Below are 23,775 nucleotides of genomic sequence, written 5' to 3'. Positions count from 1 at the left end.
GAACTTGCTCTGTAATCAAGGCTGGACTTGAACTCCTCATCCTCCTGCCTCAGTTTCTCAAATGTGTATCCCCATAACCTTCTCGTATGTAAGCTTTTATGTAGAATTCTGCTTTAATTGACAAAAAAATGTGTATAATGTCATGAAGCCAATAATTTCTCTTTTAAGTTTCATAGAGCTTATTTAGTAGCAGTTTAGTTAGAAGGTATTTCTTGTCTTTTATTGAAGAAAAGTAGTAAGGAATGGCATAGTACTGTCACTCATCACTTCTTCCTTTTCATTGCCCATGCCTTTTTGAGAGAACACATGTCATCCTCCTGTCTTCACCTCTACCTCCCCAGTAATAGGATCACAGGTGTATACCACCACACCTGGATGCCTGTTCTTTTCATTTTTCCTTCCTTAGGACTTCATCTCTTGGTTGAGATGATCCCTATTGTATATTTTTCTAATTTAGAATTTTCTCAGACTAAATTATGAGGTCATTGTTATAAACTACAGTCATGAAATTCAGTAAAATTTTCATGTATTTCTTGCAAGGCAAGGAAGAGGTATATTTTGACCAAGAAAAACAACAGCTACAAACTAAGTATGTCTATAAAACATTAATTATTAAGTCATATGGTCTTGGCCTCCAGAAACTGCAGTTAACCACCTGTAGTTTTCTGATGCCCTATAAGAGCTTTCTGTCTTACAGTCTACCCCAAAGTCTACCAAAGGTAGTGCAAAGAAAGAAGGTTCCAAACGGAAAATCAACATGAGTGGCTACATCCTGTTCAGCAGTGAGATGAGAGCTGTGATTAAAGCCCAGCACCCAGACTACTCTTTTGGTGAGCTCAGCCGACTGGTGGGGACAGAATGGAGAAACCTTGAGACAGCCAAGAAAGCAGAATATGAAGGTAAATAGAAACTAGGCACAACAATCTGCTTTCTTAAGAGAGGAGTGTTTTCAGGAATGCACATGCATAGACAAGTTTGACTCTCTTCTTACCACATGCACATGAATTTGGTATTGGGGATTATTCCAGATGACACCCAACCAGCAAGTTTAGGTGCCAGTACGTAGAGTGCTGCCCCTTACTTGGCCTCAGATCCTAGTGTTGTATCCCCTCCCCTCAAATTTCTCAAACAAAAATTTTTTGCTATTAAAAATTGCATGATTTTCTTTCATTGTGCCCTGTGAGCACACGTATGTTGAGCTGGGGAATGATTGTTCAATATTGTTAACTGTAGTTGTGACTAAAATTCACCTGGAAGTGGCCCTTTAAAATTGGTGATTTTCTGCTATGGCTCTTGATAAGCCATATGTGTAAACTCTAGGTTGAAGCTTGAAATTCCAGGTTTCCTAGGCCAGTCCTGGCCTGTGCTGTCTCTATGATTAAATCACTTTGGGCCATGAGGTATTACTCAAAGATTTGGTGGTTCTTAGTTGTAAAGGATAAATTCTTAAGAGATTTTTGGTGGTTTGGATCTTTCGTTGTTCTTGTTAATGTTAGGCATGGCTTTAGTAAAGAAATGTGTGTAAGCATTACATTAGGACTTTTGCCCTTTGAGCTGTATTTTACCCATTTTGGAATTTTCTGTGTTGGATCATTTAGCCTGTTTAGAGCCATCTTCTCTGTAGTGCCCAATAGTCTTCTTGGCTATTATTTTCCATCAAGCATACATGATTAAGGCTGCTCCTTTATTAAGTTTATGAAGTTCTCCAAAGTATTTTTTTAAGTTGTATTCCTTTCATTTGTTACTATTGATTATTATAAAATTATCTGACAGGTTTCCTTAAGGATCTTCTGCAAGATGCTCAGCCAAGAAATATTTTGTGGCAAAACCAGTTTCAGAAGCATTCCAAACTCTGTCTTGGGATCTTACAGTGCATAGTCCCATGTTAAAGTCTCTTAAGACCTACAATAAAGAACCTGTTTTTTATTATCTGGCATTTTCTGAAATTTAACCAGGTATTTATGTAATATCTATTAATATCCTGGAAAACTATTTTTGTAGAGCATTCTTTGAGAACTCCTAATCAGTTCCATAAGAACCTAGAACTCTGGGGCACTTTGATATTTCAGAATTTACTGCAAATTAAGTCCAAATATACTGCTTAGTAGGAGTACTGTTGTCTAAGAAATTAAGCTAACATGGTGTAAGCCTGTTTCCAGATAAACAAAGCTAGTACTGGGTGACTGGTTATTTAGAGTGTGAATAGGACAGAGAGATCTAGAGACAGTATGAAAACTGGAGATCTAGAGACAGAAAAACTGGAGCATGGCTCGAGGGAAGAAGAGATGGGACTTAGGAAGTTGACCCATATTCAGTGAGACATCTGTAATTAGAAAGAACCGGTGAGGGGAAGTTACATGACTCAACAGCCTAAAACTCTGAACTTGCTCACTTTTTCAAAACCCAAAGTTAGGAATTTGACTGGCTTAGTTATAATAATTCTGACTTCTAGAAGAGCCCAGTTGAAGTTCTCCTAGGAAGAACTAGTATTTGATCCACACACCTGAGCTTTTCTGTTTTCTAAATTCAACTTTTCTTTTTCCCTCCCAGTTTTATTGTCAGTCATGTAATGAAAATGCTAGAATTTAACTTGTGGGGTATAGATCACCAGTGTATTTATTTATTTATTTATTTATTTATTTATTTATTATTTATTTTTCTTATGAGTGTTTTGCCTGCATAGATGTTAAGTGCACCCGTTTCGTACAGTACCCATGGAAGCCAGAAGAGAGCGTCAGATCCCCTGGAACTGGCGTTGTTAGCCACCATGTGGGTGCTAGGAACCGAACCCCTGTTTTTTTTGCAAGACCAGCCAGTGTTCTTAACCTCTGAGCCATCTCTCATTTATTATTTATTTTTCTTATGAGTGTTTTGCCTGCATAGATGTTAAGTGCACCCGTTTCGTACAGTACCCATGGAAGCCAGAAGAGAGCGTCAGATCCCCTGGAACTGGCGTTGTTAGCCACCATGTGGGTGCTAGGAACCGAACCCCTGTTTTTTTTGCAAGACCAGCCAGTGTTCTTAACCTCTGAGCCATCTCTCCAGCTTCCACCAGTGGTTTTTTCTACTAGCTCAGAAAAAGTAGGTTGTAAAAATGAATTTTGTCCCTCATAGTCGTCGTCATACTTACAGAGGGTGTGTAAGCTGGGGTAGTGCCAATGAGTGATGGTAAGTGTCTGCAGGCAGCTCCAGCACAGCAAAGTGGCCTTTGACTTGCCTGACTTTTTCCTTAAAGGACTGGAGCTGTTGCTTCTTGAGTCTCTTTAAAGCCATGTAACCTCAAGTTGGTTTCCCCCTCTTCAGATAGTTGTAGCCTTTTGAATTCCATGTTGGAGTAATTTGTGGAAGTCGGAGTATGACATCATGGTATCAGAGCCATAGGTTGATGGTTTCCCTGTATATTTGGGCAAGTTACTGCCTGAACCCAACTTCTATTTGCCCATCTGAAGAGAGGGAGGGACTTCCTATTTATTGCTAGTAAACAGAATAAACTCTGTATGGTGGGAGCTTTGGGAATATCCCTAAACCTAAGGGTCCACCCTCCTAGGAATATGACTGTTGAGGTTGCTGGCTCTGGAGATGCCGAGTAGCCCAGGGGAGTGAGGGGCTATCAGTTAACAGCCCAGAGATTCCAAAGACATGTGCTCCTCTTGCATTTCAGGTGCAAGTGAAATAGATCTGGAATTCTTGCTGATATAGGAGATTTATGGTCAGTTTTCAACTCAGCTTCAGGGAACCTGGTTCTTTCAAAACATTGTCCATTGCTACATACGTGTATGTATTAGTTTCCTACTTCTGATGATTGTAGTCTGGCATATAATGTATTTCCTCCCCTTGGGGTTTATTAAACATGACCTCTTTCTTTACTTCATTAGAATATAGAAACTTGCTGTTTCCTTTTCCTAAAATCTTAAGGTAGTAAGCTACTTTTCCCTTACAGAGTTAATTTTCTTCAGCTGCTAAACTTGTGATATTAATGATAAGAGTCCTCAAATTTTAGTAAAATTGGGTACAAGGAATCAGGAATTAGAGTAAGTAACAATTGTGCCAAAAATTATAATGGGCCATGGAATTGCTTCATGTTGAAATTATAATCTGTAATGCTATTAATACTAGAATAATGGTAGTGCTCCTCATCTTCAGGGTGCCTCATGAAATTAACCATGGTAGTTACGCTGGTGATGTGTTTCAATGAAACTTTGCTTTCTGAATGTGTGTTGCAGTCTTAACATTCTTGAAATTTTTGCAGACCAGTTCAGGAAAGCTGGATTCTAGGGTTACTAAGTGAAATTGGCCCAATTCCTCCTGTGTTGAGACTAGTCATCTACTGTTCTTTCCATTGAGACAGAACTGTTGCCTGTGTTTTTACTAGTCCTGTTGAATGCAATGGATGGTATTTTGAATTCCTGGGTTAAAAACAGAATTGAAAATCTGAAATGCCTTTACAGAGCGGGCAGCTAAAGTTGCTGAGCAGCAGGAGAGAGAGCGAGCAGCACAGCAACAGCAGCCGAGTGCTTCTCCCCGAGCAGGCACCCCTGTGGGGGCTCTCATGGGGGTGGTGCCACCACCAACACCAATGGGGATGCTCAATCAGCAGTTGACACCTGTTGCAGGTAAAAACAGGAGCTAAGACCATTTTTTTCCACTTTAAGAAATTCCTTCATTTTTTTTTTCTCCAAGAGGAGTAGGCCACAGTCTATAGCCTTTTCTCATGACAGATTCACAGATTGAAGTCATCCATGCTATCCTGTATTGCCTTTCCCATACAGGCAATGCCTCTTCTCTGCCCCCAAGTGGGCCCTGGGCACCACCTGGCTATTGGTAGATAGCAGCTCTTTCCTGGCTGTGGGCATGGTCTGGCAATGTTCTTACCCCAGACTGCTCTTGATAGAGCACTACAGCGGAAAACATAAATAGACCCTGAGTTCTGCCCTAGAGGAACTCCCAAGAAAAAAACCCAAAAGCAGTCTTTAGGTGGTATTCATTTTCTGTCTTGTGCCAGTATTCAATTTGCCTTGTTCTGCTGCAGCCATCCTTAAAAGACTGACCATTTAAAAGGATTTTTGACAATGAATTTAAATCCTTTCCTGGTCACCAATGTGCATGACTGCTAAATAGGAAAAAGAAAGTCCTCATTCAATTCATTGTGCCCACTCTGTAATGCTTTTCTATTTAATTACATTAAACTGCATTTTCTGTTAGTATCCCAGTCACATATTTAAACAAACAAAACAAATGAAACAAAAGAAAAAAGGAAAAGAAAATGGTGAATGTGGTTTGCATGTGTGTGTTGTCTCTGGTTGTGGTAGCCTTAGCAAATTTGACTACTGTTGAATTGCAAGCTTGTCTGACATGTCTCCACAAGAGGCCTGCAGACCACCTCTCAGGCCCTTCCTTTGTTACCTCTCCAGGTCTGGGGAAATCTGTCCAAACCACCTGTGTTTCTTCTTAAACAGGAGTCTGAACTGTTGCAGGAGAGTCCCAGACAGTATTGTTCAAGGCAGCTTTGTTGGGATGCTGTTTTTGTTTTTGCCCTTTTGTTTTTGCTGTTTTCATTTTTGCCTTTTTTTTTTTTTCTGCTTTTAAAGGAAGAGTGCATAGGATAACTTTTCCATTGTCGCTCCTAACTTTTGTGATGGCAAGTTCTCAAATGCACTGTCGCTGAACTCAGCAGTTGCACTCTCCAACTGAATCATGGCTTTCAGTACTTTCAGTGTAACTGATGTTGATCTAACAAATCTCATAATCGCCTGCTCTATTCCATGGCCCATTTTGGTTAATGGGGTTCCAGAGGTTTTCAGAAATTAGGTCTTGAACATGGGGACTTTGAAAGTTAGAATTCCCTCAATGACATCCTATTTTGTTCTATTTGATGTGTGATATTGCGGCATTATGCCCTTGACTACAAAACCCAGGGGCACATTAACAAAATGAATAAAAATAGCTACAAACAAAAAAACAGCAGCTGCAGCATTTTAGCTCCCTGTTGGGGAATAGCATCATTTAGTTCTGTGGTTGAGGAAGGTGGGCCTATAGAAAACCACTGCTCTGTTACTGAAGGTGTGTTGCCCAGGCTTCTGGGCCATGGAGTGAAGGACAAACATGGTCTACAGTAAAAAGCCTTTGGTCCACAGTGAGAAGTTTGCAGCTAAGAGGATGATTTTTCATGGACTTAACAGGTTGCTTAGGGCCTGAGTCATAGGGTTCTTGTTGTCTGAGACCAGCTTTGCTTACAAGCATTGAAGCTCATTTGAACACATGTGACTGGGATAATAAATGCTGAAGTACAGTTTAATGAAGACAAGTGTCATGTCTTTCAGTTCTTAATAATTTAATCTTCAACCACAGCCTGTGAAGGCTGCGTTCAGATGGGCTTTTGTAATTGAAAGCAAAGCCTCCTAACATTCTTCAGTTTCTCACCTTCTTATCCTTAAAAGCTGTACCTGGTGGTGTGTTGAAAGGGCAGTATGGCAACACTGGATCTCATCATGTCTACGGTGATGGCATCTATTCAAAGTAGTTTTTACCTTGAACTCATTAACAATATGAAGTGCATCCTACTTTATGTATAAAAATATTTCAGATTTGTTTTGTGCGGTTGTAAGTTTTTCTAACCAGTTTAGATTTGACTAAGAAAATAAGGTGAGTCAGCCTCCAGGATGTTCAGTATATTAATCGCTTTAAAAGACTAAACTTGTACAAATAAATGGGTTTAAATAATTCTTCAAAAAAAATAAATAAATCAGTGAAATTCTCTTCAAAGCGTGTTTTATAAAAATAAGGTTTGGTACTAGGCCCCTAGCCCTCCCTTTGTGAGAAACTATGCCTAAAATTGACTGTACTCCAGGGAGAAAATGCTGTGTGGTTTTAAAGGGGTGTTTTGTTTTATTTTTTAATAGATGAGTCCTTAACATTTTGAAATTATTTTCTTACTTTTACCCCTTTTCCAAAATGCTTGTTTACTGCAACACTTCCCTAGCCAGCAGAAGATGTTTTGTTATATGAAGGTATGCTTGGAAAATAAAGGAACAAAAGCACCTGTTCGTAGGAATTCTGTACCTCAGTTAAAACACCCCCTATCAACTAAAGGCTTATGTGAGGACATGTGTGAGCCTGGAGACAGTGATGACAGTGGGCATTTCGTCCTGTCAGCAAAGCCTGATTCTCCAGCCATTCCTCCTTAATGCCTGCTGCATGTAGGCTTCCATATGACCCCAGCTTTAGTTGGCTTAGGAGGATTTAGATTTCTCTTTAATGTATTTTGAAATCTAAAAGTGAAATATCATTCGTTGTTAAAAGCTGTTCAGCTCAAACCTACCTTAGTCCAGTCTTACCAGCAGTGGTGGTGTTAGAAGGGAGGAGGAGCATGTGAAGAAATCTTGAAAAAAATTTTTTCTCCCAGCTGGAGAAGCATGCTTTATGATCAGGACTGTGCCCCTCATTTCTCTTCATTTGGTTTCCTATCAGTTGTGCCCGTGATAGCGGTATGTGTGTGGGCAGAGTGGAATGATGGGGGTGCTGATCACATGAAGTTGCAGGTGGCAGAACTGGTTACTGCCTGAACAGCTTGTAGTAGTTCTGACTTTGAGAAAGCTGTTATTAGAACTCCTCTTAAGTGAAAACATTCAATATATTTATCCCATTGAAAATAATTATAAATAATTTACTAAGTACTAATTCATCCAAAATGTTGGGTTTCATATTTGTAACTTTTTGTTTTGTTCATTATTGCCACAAAATAATTGCACTAATTGCTGTTAGATCATGCAGTACTAAAGGTGCTTTATTCATTGGTAGTGCATGTGGGGGTTGTTATTACTTAGCTCATGTTGCATGTTAATGATGCATGTCTGAAATTTGTTGTGTCCTTCAAGGCATGATGGGTGGCTATCCGCCAGGCCTTCCACCTTTGCAGGGCCCAGTTGATGGCCTTGTTAGCATGGGCAGCATGCAGCCACTTCACCCTGGGGGGCCTCCACCCCACCATCTTCCGCCAGGTATGCCCGGCCTCCCGGGCATCCCACCACCGGGTAAGAACTTCATCCTCATTCACTCATTAATCTCATCTTTGTATTCTTTTTCTTCTCTCAGCCAATTATTCCAGGCTTCCCTCACTGAGAATCCCAAAGCTATCAGCAGCAGGACACATCCTGTATGTTGAGCAGGAGGCCCACCACCTGTGTCCTTCTGCATCTGCTACCCGGCAGCAGCACCAGGACACATTACAGAGGCCAGATTCCTAAACTAAGGAGGCATTGTTCATCATCAACTATGACATGCTCAAAAAGCCAGACAGCCTTGAAGGCCACACCCTCGTATCAGTGAATTGGCAGTTCAGAATCATACATAAAAGTACTTTTGCCCCAAGTGCATTTATTCACCTGGTCCCATTCTTATCTCACAAGGTCTTCATTGTAGATTCCCTGCTCCATTCTCCTCAACAGCCCCTCTAAGGGATCACAGATCAGCATTAGGAAACTTTTCAGAAATCCTTCACTTTGTCTTTGGAACAAAAAGTAGGAAGGGAGAAAATTTGCATTTGGATTATTCTTATATATCTGAAACCCCTAAGAAGCATGACCATAACGGTTTTTTTTGAAACAGGGTCTCCCTGTAGCCCCAGCTGCCCTGGAACTTATCATGTAGACCAGGCTGACCTCAGTCTCACAGAGACCCACCTGTGTGCCCCCCCCCAAATGCTGGGATTAAAGATGGCACACCACACCTGGCCATAAAATAACATTTTAAAGAATAGCCTGCCCCCCCCCCAATTCCTGTTGGCTGTAGACACATCTGTCAGCAGAAGCTCACAAGTTCTTTGATGCAGAAATATATAAATAGAGTCCAGGAACAACTACATTGTTTTTACTTTATAATGAATTAACAAGTTGAAAAACTACTTTAAAGAAAATATAATGGCAAATCACAGGTTTCCAAAATAATTGTTATCATATGCAAAAGAACTTACTTTGTGCTATAATCTAGTTAGAGGGACTATGACCTTTAGATGGCTTGGAGCAATTCTCTATTACTAAAATGTCATCTTAGAGGTCCGGCCCAGGTAAAATGTGACTGGAACCTGTTAGGTTTGCTTACATTAGGGTTGGACCTACTGATCACGGGGTTCTACATGGTTTCAAAAATGCTTCCAGAGGGGTGACCCAGCAGGGTACTGTAAGGGGAACAAACTGACCCTAACAGATTTCACCACACTTTTTTTTTTTTAAAGATAGGATCTCCCTGTGTAGCCAAGGCTGGCCTGGAACTCAAGATCTTCCTGCCTTACCTCCCCAAGTGCAGGGACTACAGGCATACATTGCATGCATGCTGTTTAGCAATACCGTTTGAGTGTTCCTTAGGGAATGGTACTCCACCAAAGCATTTTTCCAAATGTTCCCCAAGGAAGAAAGGTGGTGTTAGTGCCTCATGCTGGAAATAGTGACTCATATGAAATGCTCTGGCAACAGGAATCCATCATAAAATAGTTGTTTCATGTGGCAAATGAACTTGGCTCTAATTCTGTGCCCTCACACCTTGTCATCTTGAGTCCGTAAGCCTTTGTTGGAGTTGACACCCACTAAATGCATGTAGTATAAGATAAGAGACTGGTTTAAGACCAGTACCCACCTACCCCCATAGTAGCAGGGTTTTGGTGGGTATGGGACATTGTTATCCTCCCTTTTCCCTACCCCCATAGTAGCAGGGTTTTGGTGGGTATGGGACATTGTTATCCTCGCTTTTCCCTACAGAACCCAATTGCATTTGAAGAAAGCACAGTATACCTGACTATAGTCAGGGAGACAAGAATTCTTGATATGTTCAAACACATCTAATATGGCTTTGAGGAATCCAAGGTACAGGGGATCCTCTGTTGTCTCAGCTCATGTTCTCCTGGTTGCCACTGGTATGACACTTGTAAACGGGAAGTAGAGGGGTTTGCTGATTTGTTTGCACTGTTATGCAAAGCAGTGACAGCCAGCTTAGGGAGCCTCCCTGTCTACAGAGTCTAAGGTGGATGAGTGACCTTGGAGGGAGTAAGGGCTGTGGGCTAGTAATGTGTTGTCAAAGCAGCAGCTTACCTTCCACTCTCTCTTCATGCATTCACAAGTCAGGGTACTACTGTGGTGATTCAGTTATATTTCCAAGTACTTGGCATGTAAAAATTCCTACTTTTTAAGCAGAAGCTTGTTTTTACTTATTTTTCTCTAACAAATAAGATGCCTAGCACTTCTGAAGTGGTACTCAAAAACTCTGAACCATAGAATAAGCTATTTCTGTGTCACAATACCAGCCTTGGGCGAAGCGAAGAGTGATATAGTCTCATTTTAGCTCAGGCTGACCCTTCAGACTCATAGCAGTCCTCCTACTTCAGCCTTCCCAGTGCTAGATTACAGGTATGAGCTAGCACATCTGGCATAACATCAGCGTTTTTAAACAGAAGAACAGTAGACTGGGAACCTAGTTCTTGATCCTTCTGAATTAACCAGCAGGACCTAAACTTTAAAGAACAGCTTTAAAATGGTTTTGTTTATGGTTTAATTTCAGTGAACTGAGTCCCTTGCCTATTTTCTGTTTTATTAGAAGAGGAAAGGATAGCTTTGCAATTAAAAAATTCCCTTGGATGCTCAGATTAGGACAGCATTGCTATCAGCTAGTGCCTGTGAGACAATTACCAAGGAAGGTTTACTAAACTCTTACCAGAGGGCAGGGCCATGAAGTCTTTGTCTTTCCTTTGTCATTCAGCATCTGAGGTGACAGCAAAAAGGCTACTCCCTACACCATCCACTGAAATGTCTTCTCTCCAACATTAGTACCTCCAGGTAGAACAAGGTGGCCTGCAAGGGGACATTAAGACAGTACCTCCAGCCTCCACAAAGTTCAGTTAACTGCACTTTGTCAGCCCTTCTCTGTGTCCCTGTACATTGCTTACTGCTGAGCCTGATTCCAATGACATGGCTGCTGAAATTCAACACTCCAATTCAGGAGAATGTATGGTTGAAAAAAATTACCTTGGAAACAAAAAGTGTTATTCTGACTAAGGCTCACTTAGGGAAATACTAGTATTTTGTGCGGGATTTAAATCATTCTAGGCTGGGAATAATTGATGTACCTCTGACAAACTGCACTAGCATATGCTTTAAATACTTAAGAAACAAAAGGTTATAAGTTTCTCAGTTGGATTCTGTTTGGGGTGTTTAGGATTCCTATCCACACTTCAGGGCACAAAGGTCGGCATTATAAATGGCATCATCTCTTGTCAGTTTTTCAGTCAGCTGAACCCAGAACCTCTAATTGTGCCATTGCATTTTGAATTATAGGTGTGATGAACCAAGGAGTGGCCCCTATGGTAGGGACTCCAGCACCAGGTGGAAGTCCATATGGACAGCAGGTAAGCCTCCTAGTTTGCTTTTCCTGGGACCCAACAGATTGCTAGTCATCTGCCTTCTCAGAACATCTTTTTGCCTTATTATATAATCCCCGTGCTCTTTCAGGTAGGAGTTTTGGGGCCTCCAGGGCAGCAGGCACCACCTCCATATCCAGGCCCTCATCCAACTGGCCCCCCTGTCATACAGCAGCCAACAACACCCATGTTTGTGGCTCCCCCACCGAAGACCCAAAGGCTTCTCCACTCAGAAGCCTACCTGAAATATATCGAAGGACTCAGTGCTGAATCCAACAGCATCAGCAAGTGGGACCAAACCCTAGCAGGTAAGGAGTGTCTTGGTGAAAATACTTGCTTCCTTCCCAGACCTCTCACCATTGTTGATTTTCTACAACAAACAATGCCTTTTTCTTATACCATTAAAATTAATTATATGCTTTATAGAATGTGTTGGGGCTTCTTTACATGTTGACACAGTGAAAATGGGCTTTTTAGCCAAAATTCAGACCTCAGTCTTATACTACCACCTTTTCAAATGTATTGTTTGTTTTGTTTTTTTAGTTTTTTGTTTTCTTCAGATAATTGAGCATTATTTATTTGTGTGGATGTGAATGTGGTGCTCATGGAGGTCAGAGGACAACTTTTAGGAGTTTTCTTCTCACCTTCTACCTCGTTTCTGCTCCTGCATTGCTTACTCCACGATAGCTGGGCAGTTCTCCTGTCTCACTGTAGGAGGGCTGGAATACTGCTGTGCACCACATCTAGCTTTTTATATGGATTCCAGGGACAGTCTGGTCATCAGGCTTGCACAACTAGCACTTTCACACATTGAGCCATCTCCCTGGCCCTTTTCATTTTTGTTTGCATGTTTGGTTTGGTGTTGTGAGATGGGGTCTCATTATGCAGCCAAGGCTAACCTGGACTGGATATCACTGTATCCCAGGCTATACTTGAATTTGCAGTACTCCTTCCTCAGCCTCCTTAGTATGGATCACAGGTGTGTGCCCCCATACCCAGCTCTTATTAATTTCAAAACCAAATTTAGTGATTTTTTTAAAAGAATAGAATATGGGGGCTAGAGAGATGGCTCAGCAGTTAAGAGCACCAACTGCTCTTGCAGAGGACCTGGGTTCACTTCCTAGCACCCACATGGCAGCTACGAACCGTCCTTAACTCCAGTTCCAGGGGAATCCGAAGCCCTCTTCTGACCTTCACAGCATTGCATGACACGGGTGCACTCACAGATATGCAGGCAATACATTCATACACATAAAATAAAAATAAATATTTAAAAAAAATAGAATATGGACTCACTGTGGTGACACAGCCCTTTAATCCCAGTACTCACGAGGCAGAGAAAGGCAGATCTCTGTGAGTTCAAGGCCAGCCCTGTATATATAGCAAGTTCCAGGCCATATGAGACCCCGTCTCCTAGAGGGAGAAAGAATAAACCGTGTTACTGTGTTTCCACTTTCTTCCCATATTTTCTTCTTTAGGCATTTTACTAACATTGAAATAACTATTAGTATCAGAGGTGCCTACAATAAAATGTTAATGGTCAGAAATTAAGAAATTTGCTTGGCTGTTCTGTAGCTTGTATTTGTAACTTTAATAAATATTGTTTTAATAAACATCAGCCCTTAAAATTGAGGGACATTTTGTCAGTTTAAAATTCCAATGTCTGTTTCTCTGTACTCCCAATTTTCAGCTCGAAGACGGGATGTCCATTTGTCAAAAGAACAGGAGAGCCGCCTGCCCTCTCACTGGCTCAAAAGTAAAGGGGCACACACCACCATGGCAGATGCCCTCTGGCGCCTGCGGGATTTAATGCTTCGAGATACTCTCAACATTCGACAAGCATACAACCTCGAAAATGTTTGATCACATCATTATGTTTCTTTTATAGAAGCAAAAGAGTTGTGGAACAGTAGCCATTTTAGTTACTGGGGGTGGGAGGGAAGGAGCAAAGGATAATTTTTATTGCATTTTACTGTACATCACAAGGCCATTTTTATATAAGGACACTTTTAATAAGCTATTTCAATTTGGTTTTGTTATATTAAGTTGACTATCAAATACACAAAGTTTTTTTGCATATGTTTCCTTTGTTAAAAACCAGTTTCATAATTGGTTATATATATAGACATAGTTTATCTTTTACTTGTTAAGGAACTTAGACCATCAAAGGTTTTGGCTTGGCTTGGAGTTTTGTTTTTGGTTTTCATATGTATATGGAAAAACAATGAAGAAAAAGGTTATTGATAATTTGACAGTGAAATGTGAAATTGGTCCTAGTTTACATCCTAGAGAGTGTGTGTATGTGTGTGTGTGTGTGTGTGTGTGTGTGTGTGTGTGTGTGTGTGTGTGTGTGTGCGTGTGTGTGTTTCATAAGCCTGAATATATGAAAAAGCTATTTCTTACAGGTAAAGTGCAGTGCTTTGCAAGGCTGTTTAGATTATAGATGTGTGACAGACATGCACATCTGTTGGATAACTCAGAGGCTCACTGCAGAAATGTAAAGTCAGTGCTGTATGTCCATCTGCAGCCAGCATACCCTCTGGATAACTGGAGGGAAAGAGTAATTTTTCTTGTGCTAAGTTAGATGTCTTGTGTTGTCAGTGATTTTTGCAGAACTTGTGCTCAGCTCTGAATTCTATTTAGTCTTGGCAGGTAAGTTTAAGAGTACTTTTGATCTGCTTGTGATTAATTCAGTTTGTGCAAATACATGTTATATGGTTTGAAATTTTAAATCTGTTACATTGAAAAACACTGAAGTTCATCATAAAGTATTGAGGTGTACATGGAGGTAGTTTATGTTAAGCATAACACCTAATCTAAGAAAAAGTGTAAATGGGTACAAACTGTCTTGAGCAAAATTATGCAAGGGTAGATGTTTTGGATGCTTTATTTCCTTGTTATCAGTTGTGGTATTTTTTTTCTAATTTTCAGGGTTGTAATTCTCAACCAGAAATACTTTCTAAAATGTTTTTAAATGTAGCTTGTGCTTTTGATTATAGGAGAAGGGAATCATAATTTAAGAAAACATTAACTAAAAAGACCATTACAGGTCCTAAATACTTGGATTTGGTGACCCTGTCTGAGACATGGTCTCACTATGTAGCCCTGGCTGGCCTTGGAACTCACAATATAGGCCAGGCTAGCCTCAGACTCACAGAGATCCTCCTGCCTCTGCCTTCCAAGTGCTGGAATTAAAGGTATGGACACCACACCCTGCAACCCATCTCTTTCTCACATAGCCCTAGAATAAACACTTGGAGGCAGTATATGGTATTCAGATGGTAGGAAACTACAAACATGGAACATTTCACATGATGGTACGTTTTTTGAAACCTGCTTTATTGTAACAGGGTGCTTGTGTTGTGCTGTTGCTTGTACTGCTATTCACTGAGAATGATTCTCAAAGGATACTTTTTTTCCTTTTAAAAATGTATGGCAGTATGTCTAACTGCCATGTTAATCATGAGAGCAAAAGCATATAGAGTGAAAAGTCCCTTGTATCTTCTTTAAATACGGAGGTCTTTATAACTTTAATTGCCATTAGTCAGCTACTGGATCTCAATTTTCATCAAGAATTTTAAATAACTTAAAATTTTTAAAAATGTACTGCAGTAGTATGTCAGTACCTTATTGTTAAGCTGAATCAAATAAATCTTCAACTCGTGGTTATTCGGACCATTGACTCATCATGGACTGTATAATGCAATCAGATTCTTTTCCTTTCTAGGCATCCTTGAATGGCACCAAAGAACCCAAAACTTAATTTTGGTTAAATTATTTATTTATTTCATGCATTCATTTAATTTCCCTTTTTAAAGGTCTGGATGAGACTTCCTTTTGGGGGCCTCTAGAAACTTCACCATCAGCCTCAGGAGCACTCGAAGCCAGAACACTCCTCCTCCAGGCTCTTCCCATTACCTTGGTGCTGTAGGAACCAGGAGCCAGCCTCAGGCTCCTTAAGGCAGTGTATAGCCAGCACAGGGTGCCTTTTTGCCTGTCTGTGGGCGGTGAGGAAACCAGGGCACCGCCCCGCGCCCTTAAAGGGGGTTTTAGCCACACCAGGGGGCGCCAAGGCGGGCCCCCATTAAATTTAATAAAAAAAAAAAAAAAAAAAAAAAAAGACACTTTATTTTAGAATTATGCTTTTCTAAATGCTAACTTTGAGAATATTAGTTAATATTTAGGATACAAGATTTGAGATCACCATCTTCCAAAAAAGAAAGAAAAAAAGTCCCGACTTAAAATACAAGTAAACCATTTGCTTTTTTCCCATGACTTTTAGGAACTATAGTAGTATGGCTTGGAAAATATAATAACCTTATTGTTTTCAAAATGTTAAGTTCCTGTGGAGAAGAATTTTGTTTATATTGGGAGCAGGGAAAGACCTACAGGTTTAAAATAGAATGTCAGCTAACTGTTTAAACCATCTTGGTTTTATTTAACCTGGCTTCCTATTTCTATGAGAAAGAATGGGGGGGCTGGGGGAGGGAGATGGCAACGCTTATTTAAAATCCCCAAATTGGTGTTACAACTTCGAACGTTTCCAGACCTAATTAAAATTTGGTTTATTTTAATTTCTGTATTATATCATCATCTGAAGTTTAAGTGGTAACTAGTCTTACAATGTGTATGTATGATATGTTTGTTCCTCTAAAGCTTTTTAATCCAAATAAAAAGTTTGCAAAGTGATTTGGATTAGCTAGGTTTGGTGGTTCTGTTAAAGCTGTGTCAATTGTTAGTTTTGAACTGACTGAAGCAGACTCCCAGAAGCCCTCATTTCATGCTGAAGAGGCTAGGGCTGCAGTTTCAGGAAGAAGGCTCTTCTGATCTGGGTAGAAGTCAATGTGCACATGCCCAGTTACAGCCTGAAGTGCCCTGCACCCCTCACGCAGGCAGTCAAGGAATTCCTAACATGTCTTCAGGTTGGGCAACATGGGCAGAAACAAAACACAGGTTTAAGTTAAAATGGAATAGCAAGTTACTGAGGATAGAAGGTAAGGATATCCTCCACCAGAAAGCAGAGTAACACATTCCAAATAGCTCATCAGTGATCATAAGATGGGTGGCCCAAATGTGTCCTTTAACATGTTTACAAGTTCTTAAAACACCTGTGCTTTTAATAGAAAATGATGGCAAAATCAGCCAAATATTTTCCTCTAATAGCACTTTGCAAATCCCTGTGGTTCTGTTCTGAGACTGTAAGGACGCATGCCACCTGTGCCCATTAGCATATTTTGAAGGATCACTGATGTATGCCCGCCCCACCCAAGCACTGTAAGCAAACAAATATTGCTAAATATTTCTGTTCATTTTCGGTTTGGAAGTATGCTGGGTCGGCTGACTAAAATCAGTACTGAACAAATTAACAGACTATTCCTTTCCCCTCTTTCAGATATTATGTATTATTGTCTTGGGGACTGTACATAAATGTAGCAAAACATTCCAAATTTAGTATGTGCGTAAAGTCCAAACCTTTAATACTCGTTTGAGAGGAGGTTCGCTTTGGAAAACACTCCAGTCCAAATGTACACTTTTCTTACGAAGAAACTCAGTGTGAAAAATTCAAACATGGAGGGGCTGGAGAGATGGCTCAGAGGTTAAGAGCACTCACTGGCTGCTCTTGCAAAGGACCCGGGTTTGATTCCCAGCACCCACATGGCAGCTAACAACTGTCAGTAACTCCAGTTCCAAGGGAATCCAACGCCTTCTGACCTCCATGGGCCCTGCATGACATTCGAACACTTATACAACATAAAAATAATAATTTTTTTTTGGTTTTTTTTTTTTTGAGGTAGAGTCTCCCTGTAGCCCCAGCTGTCCTGGAGCTCGCTATGTAGACCAGTCTGGCTCGGAACTCACAGAGATCCACCTGCCTCTGCCTCCCAAGTGCTGGGATTAAAGGCATGCACCACCACACCCGGCAAAAAATAATAAATTTTAAAAATTAAAAAAATTCAGCTGGGCATGGCAGCGCTCGCCTTTAATCCCAGCATTCGGAGGCAGAGGTAGGCGGATCTCTGTGAATTCCGAGGCCAGACTGGTCTACATAGTGAGTTCCAGGCCTGCTGGGGCTACAGGGAGACAGTCTTAAAAAGACCAAAAAAAAAGAGAAAAGAAAAATTCAAACATGGGACTGGAGAGGTGGCTCAGTAGTTAAGAGAACTGGCTGCTCTTGCAAAGGATCTGGGTTTGATTCCCAGTGCTCACATGTCAGCTAATAGCCATCCATAACTCCAGATCCAACACCTTCTTCTGACCTCCTCAGGCATTGTACGACATGGGTGCACTTACACATGTGCAGGGAAACACACTCATATACATAAATAAAAAATAATAGCTGGGCATCGTGGCTAGCTTTAATCCTAGCACTTGGGAGGCAGAAGCAAGTGGATCTTTGTGAGTTCAAGGCCAGCCTGATCTATATAGTGAGTTCCAGGACAGCTGGGGCTACAGGGAGACCCTGTCTCAAAAAGACAAAATAATATTTTAAGACTCATACCATGGGGCTGGAGAGATGGCTTAGTGGTTAAGAGCATTGGCTGCTCTTACAGAGAACCTGTGTTTGGTTCCCAGCACCCACATGGTGGGGAACAATGGTCCATAATTCCAGTTCCAGGGGATCCAATGCCCTCTTCTGATCTCCACAGGCATTGTATGACATAGGTCCACTTAAACACATGTAGGCAATACACTCATAAAAATAAAATTTTTTAAAAAAATCATACCACTCCACCCCTACTCTGCACTGGGCTTCAGCTGGTGCTGTGCCACAGACCACTTACAACTTCTTGTACAGCAGATGAATCACTATCAAGTGTCTCTAAGGTTAGGTCCTAACTAAATGACAACTGGGTAAATGTAGATTATGGTGCAGCAACTACTCCCCCTGGTGATGGTCATTGCTAGGCTTCATCCTCAAGCCACCTCCCAACAATGAGCTGAACTTGGTATAAGTACTCCTCTGAAATCTGAGCAGATAGGACTTTATTTACTCTAAATTGATCCTAACACAGACAAACTTGAATAGGAAAAGCTCTAGAAAAAATTAGGAAGGCTTTCTGGCTAGTTTTTTTTTTTCAAGACAGGGTCTCATGTAGCCCAGGCTAACCTTGAACTCCTGATCCTCCTATCTCCACCTCACAAGTGCTGGCTGGGATTGCAGTGTTGTATACTCAACTAGGAGATATGTTTATGGCAGAGATGAAGATACCCAGTGACTTTGAGCATCAGCTTGTTCTTCATAATAGTTTGAAACTGTCTTTAGAATGTAGATAATTTTGTTTGAAAACATGTTGGGTCTAATTATCCAAGTATGTAGATGCCTGCATTTCTTTCTAATAGGGATTCAAACTTACAGTGGAGTTAGATTGCCTTTAGTAGACTGTGCCTCTGATTTTGCTTAAATCTGTGGTTGGACTGTGTAAATTAGCTTTTCATCTTTAACAGGTATTTAAAAGCATTTTCATCATAAAGGACATGAATCATGAAGTCCCACACAAGAGCACTTGCCGAAGTGTGCAGTGAGCAAGGAATTCCCATTACTCCAACAAAAGGGGGCAGAAATATACCCTGCATAGTTTATCTTAGTTAAGATGATCTTGTAAAGGAGATCTTTTATGTCCATGGTTTAAATTGTGCGAAACAGTTAAGATTATAATTTGTTTTATAAAAACAGAAAGCCAAAAAAAAAAAAAAAAAAAAACGGAAAGCCTCGAGCTGGGCATAGTGGCACATGCCTTTAATCCCAGCACTTGGGAGGCAGGGGCTAGGAGATCTCTTATGTTCAAGGCCAGCCTGGTGTGCATAGTAAGATCCAGGACAGCTGGGGCAACAGAGAGACCCTGTCTCAAAAAGAAAGAAAGAAAAAAAAAATCGATCCTATTTCAATAGCTCATGGACGAGACACAATGGGTATTTAGAATTTTCTTGCAGATCATATCCAATATCCAATTGTGACTTGGGAACTATTCAAGCAGATTGTAGAACTATGGGATTCTATATAGAGGTAATGCCAATTTAATACAAAGTCACTAAAGAACAGCAAGAACATGAATTCGGAAAACAGCATTTTTTGTGGTGAGAAGGCTGAAGCAGGGATTTCCATGAGTTCAAGGACAGCCTGGGCTAGAGAGTGAGACCTTTTCTCAAAAAAAAAAAAAAAAAAAAAAAAAACAGCTGAAACCAATATTGAATACATTTATTAGTTTTTGACGTTCAGTCTGATGCATCTTCCAGCCTTTTCTGATACTGTCTTTCTGACGCTTTTCTACGGTAGACGTCATCTGTGTCAAACAAAAATTTTGCTTAGATTTTTTTGGTTTTAGACTAAGGAATTTAAAAAATAGAGGCTGGGGGTCTAGGTCAGTGGTAGGGTGCTTGCCTAGTATGAGAAAGCCCTAGCCCAGTCACTGCAAATAATGATCAGCAAGGTCTACAAACAAAATACACATTAGAATAATCCAACCAGTAGTCTGTCTAGACTTTCTGAATCTTAATGTTTAACTCAGTGGCAAAATAAAGAGGTTTGGGGTTTTTTTTATGTGTATGAGTATTGCCTTGCATGTACATGAGCGCACCCGTGTCATGCAATGCCGCAGAGGTCAGAAGAGGGCTTTGGATTCCCCTGGAACTAGAGAGGACGGTTCGTAGCTGCCATGTGGGTGCTGGGAATCGAACCCGGGTCCTCTGCAAGAGCAGTCAGTGCTCTTAACCACTGAGCCAACTCTCCAGCCCCAGAATAAAGAGTTTAAAGTAAAACAGTTGAAATGAGGGTTATGTTGGTGGAGTCTTAACTTTAAATAGCAGGGTAACCATCAGTGTCCTCAGAGATCACGTCCTAGTGTACCTCTTTCCTCTCGTCCTTAACTAAGACCCAGATGTCCCTTTCGCCAGAATGCTCTGCAGCTCTTTCCCACACCAAAATCCTCAGAGTAGGAGGGAAAGTCATTTTCCTTGTTCTCAGCTGCTGTTTTTCCAGACTACTGATTTTCTACCCTCATGTAAAAAACAAACGTCTTCCTTTAAAAAGAAAATAATCCTCTTCCTTCAGTGATTATGTTACTTGATTGCCACCATCTTACCATTCTGTGCTTACAGATCTGGACAAGAATAATCCCAAGGGTTGAAGGGGGTCCTTACAGAGAGATCGGTAGACTCGGGCAGTGTGTTTCCCAGATCGAAGATGAAAACACCAGCCTCTAGCTCAGGCTGCTTGCCTCATCCTGTGCCTTTTTCTTATTTTTTCTTTTTGGTCTTTTTGAAACAGGGTCTCCCTGTAGCCGCAGCTGGCCTGCAACGCACTATGTAGACCAGGCTGGCCTTGAACTCAAAGAGATCTACCTGCCTCTGCCTCCCAAATGCTGGGATTAAAGGTGTGAGCCGCCATACCCGGCCCTGTGTTTTTTTTAGAGGTACCACCCCTACTGTTGGGACAAAGTGCCAGCCCCCTTTTGTCTTCAGTCACTTAACTGGAGTGTTCCATGGAAAGAATTCTGTTCAGACTGCAGCTTCTGCTGTTCAGCCTGCCTAGCCTTCCTGTTCTTGGAGCTCACCAACTTCCAGAGTTCTTTGGCCCTTGTCTTTCCTAGCTGACTCAAGTGCTCTACGCCCAAACTACAACCCGGCCTTGTTCCCATCAGCCCCTCTGGGACTGGAATAGAGAACACTTTGCCTTGTTTATTTGATCCTCTTATGAACGGAACACTAAATATTGGAGTCACTGGGTGTGGTAGCCCATGCCTGTAATACCAGCACTTGGGAGGTTGAGGCAAGATGGCTGCAAATTTGAGGAATCAAGGCCACCCTGGGAAACAAAAGCTTAGAGAGAGAAATGGGAACACTGACGTAATAAAAATGAGATCCACATTATCATAAAGTTTCAGGAGAGGCAAAACAGGGCCCAGGGGTAGGGAGAAAACCTGAGAGGCACTGGCAGCCAGAGGCAGTGCTCAAAAATGCCATTCCTTTCACGGTGCTGGGCATCCGATCCCAAGCCAAGAACATTGTGCTATAACTGCCTGAAGGGGTGGTGGGAATTGGCTAAACCAGGCAGACCAGCGCCCTGCAGAGTTTGAGCTAAAGAGCTCGAGGGGCCTATCAGTTGACAGGAATTTCTACGACTCCTAGCCCGTCTTCCGCTGCTGTGGAATCCTTAGGTCCAATGTCACCGGCAAGGGCCAAGGACGACAGCCTGACTGGAGCCACGTGCCCTCCTAAAGTGCAGGGAAAGGCTGATCGCCAGTGAGAGCAAAACACAGGAGCCCCAAGGTCCTCCAGCCGATGCAGCACCCAAACTGCCAAATGAACAGAAGTGCAGCTGTCCTCCGAGCAAGAGTGAGTGCAGATCGGCGCCGGATGTCATCAGCGGTCTGTAATCTAATACCCCGGGAGAAACGGAGGCTGCGTCACCCCCACTTACAGAAGGTCTCCTGGCCCACGCGCACTTTAATCATGATCCACTCCATCGTTCCTCCCAGGACAAAAAAGAAGGGCAGGAACCTGTAGATGCCGAATCGCTGTTTCCCGGGAACCTGCCGCAGGACTCGCCTCACCTGGGCCCTGAACATGCTCGACCGAAACCGTGCAGAAAGGTTACGGGCGGAACCGGGCGAGACTAGTGCGCTGGGGCAGCTGAGGCCGCCCTAGCCGTCTGTCAGCGCGTGCCGCTGCCTGGCCCACCTGCGATCCCCGCAGCGCACCACTGCTCAGCCAAGCAGGAGTCGGTAGCGGAAGTTGACCTGGACTCAGAGCTGTTGTCGGCTCCGCCAATCAGATGCTCCAATCATGCGCATGCTCTGTAAGGCTGGGCCCGCCTGGGGCAGCTGGCGCAGGCGCCTAGGCTCTGAGGGCGGGGCACCCTTGGGGGCGGAGCCTCCAGCTCCGCGTGGCTGGCCCCGCCCTCTACCTCCCCAGAGCAGGCGGCTGTCTGTTGGGAGCTGACTGCTGCGCCCCCTCCTCTGCCTCCGCCATCTTTCTTTCTAATACCCTGACTGAAGTGACGACCCTCGGTGAAGGGCTAACCTTGTACACCACGTTATTCTAAAATGCAGCTGACGCCCTGCCTTCCTGTTATTTCTTGGGCGTAATTGGTAGGCCCAGGCTCCTAAAATGATAGAATTTGGTATGCATTTTTGAAAACTGAACTTTATCATCACAAGTGTCCGTGACAAATGGTCGTAAAGTTAACATAAATTTATGCTAAGCGGGCACTTTCCGTTATTCAGGCACTTGTAGGTGCTTATATGCAGCACATGATGCAGAAGAGCACCACGGAGAAGAGGGTGGCTCTGTTGTCAAACCACATCCCCACAGGCACTCAGCTCCCTAGTCACTGGGGCCTGCAAGAATGCAGACACTCATGGGCTCACCTTTAGCCTCCATGACCACCAGCACCCAGCCCAGAATCTGGCACATCAGGTCCTCAGCCCAGGTGCAGGGGAACTACAAATATACACACTACACACAACCTTAAACCTAGCAACCATCCCACCGTATGCCCAGTTGAGGGGTTAATTAACAGGGCGCCAGAGTGCTGGGCCGGCCTCTTTGAGGCCCAGCACACTCCTAATGTACACCTCCAGGCTAAGAAAACAAGTGGGTGGACAGTAGTTTCAAGCAGAAGAATTTCATTGAAAAGTCCGAAGACTGAGCTTGAACAGATCCTGGCATCTCAATTGAGGGCCTGCACCACTTAGGAGCTGGGTCCTCCAGCGCACTGCATCCGCCAGAACCAGGTGGTTGCAATGATCCTAGCACACAGCCACTCAGAGCACGCCCAGCAGCCCAGTTAAAAGCGGTCACCTGCGATGGGTATCAGGTGGCACAAAGAAAAAACTGCCTCCGCAGATGTGCGCTGCCCTGCAGGTCCAGTGGTCTCCCCAACTGCGGGTGGGAAGGGCTCTTTATGCGTTAGGTGAGTTTAGTAGCTCGGGCTCCAGTCGGCGGGCCGGCCGAGGCAGGGACCCAGGACCCCTGGGCTGGAGGACTTGGAGACAGGAGAGGCCAGGGCGGAAGGCGCTGGGGGCTGGGGGGTCAAGAGAAGGCTGGGGGAGGGACTGACAGGCGGCGGAGCGAAGGGGAGGCGTGCGCTCCAGCTCTCTCCTCTCCCCTCCACCGGCCGTCCCGGCCCTGGCGCGACAACAAGTCTTCGGCTCTCTGACTTCCTGACTTCCCGCGCGAGGGAGAGAAGGAGCCTCCATCACCGACTCGAGGACCGAATGGGGGCCCAAAACCCCAGCGCGGCGCCGGGACTGGGAGGAGGGGGTCGGGAGCCCGCCCCGCCCGGTCCCGGGACCTCCCGCCCCCGGGGCCGAGTGGCGTGCCCATTGGCCGGACTGGGTCCTCCCGCCGCGCCCATTGGCCGGCCGCCGTGAGCA

At 43.0% G+C, this 23,775-nt stretch overlaps 2 protein-coding genes across 34 annotated transcripts in view; one reads left to right on the top strand and one right to left on the bottom strand.

Moving 5' to 3' along the window:
* The window catches only part of Pbrm1 (polybromo 1), a 111,448-nt gene extending 96,066 nt beyond the window's left edge, over positions 1-15,382 (top strand). For 16 of the 33 annotated variants that reach the window (XM_017802861.2, XM_029555353.1, XM_029555359.1 and 13 more), the window contains 6 exons: positions 698-899; positions 4,449-4,613; positions 7,875-8,030; positions 11,319-11,389; positions 11,493-11,709; positions 13,092-15,382. In XM_017802861.2, coding sequence (XP_017658350.1) covers positions 698-899; positions 4,449-4,613; positions 7,875-8,030; positions 11,319-11,389; positions 11,493-11,709; positions 13,092-13,264 — 984 coding nt within the window. In that variant the 3' untranslated portion in view covers positions 13,265-15,382. Of the gene's footprint in view, positions 1-697; positions 900-1,773; positions 1,955-4,448; positions 4,614-7,874; positions 8,031-11,318; positions 11,390-11,492; positions 11,710-13,091 lie in introns of those variants that run through there. The other 17 variants (XM_029555375.1, XM_029555372.1, XM_029555371.1 and 14 more) reach the window with 4 other exon arrangements.
* Positions 15,383-19,577: 4,195 nt separating this feature from the next.
* Positions 19,578-22,173, bottom strand: Smim4 (small integral membrane protein 4). Its single transcript, XM_008851788.3, has 2 exons — positions 21,819-22,173; positions 19,578-19,683 (listed from the first exon to the last, which is right to left on the bottom strand). Exons 1-2 carry the CDS (start codon positions 21,964-21,966, stop codon positions 19,616-19,618), a joined length of 216 nt encoding a protein of 71 aa, XP_008850010.1. The 5' UTR covers positions 21,967-22,173; the 3' UTR covers positions 19,578-19,615.
* Positions 22,174-23,775: the final 1,602 nt, after the last annotated feature.

Source organism: Nannospalax galili, unplaced genomic scaffold (assembly GCF_000622305.1).
Source record: "Nannospalax galili isolate Female #2095 unplaced genomic scaffold, S.galili_v1.0 scaffold485, whole genome shotgun sequence".
NCBI classification, from domain to species: domain Eukaryota; kingdom Metazoa; phylum Chordata; class Mammalia; order Rodentia; family Spalacidae; genus Nannospalax; species Nannospalax galili.
Note: the sequence above shows the minus strand (reverse complement) of the source record. Positions and strands in the feature narration are given on the sequence as shown.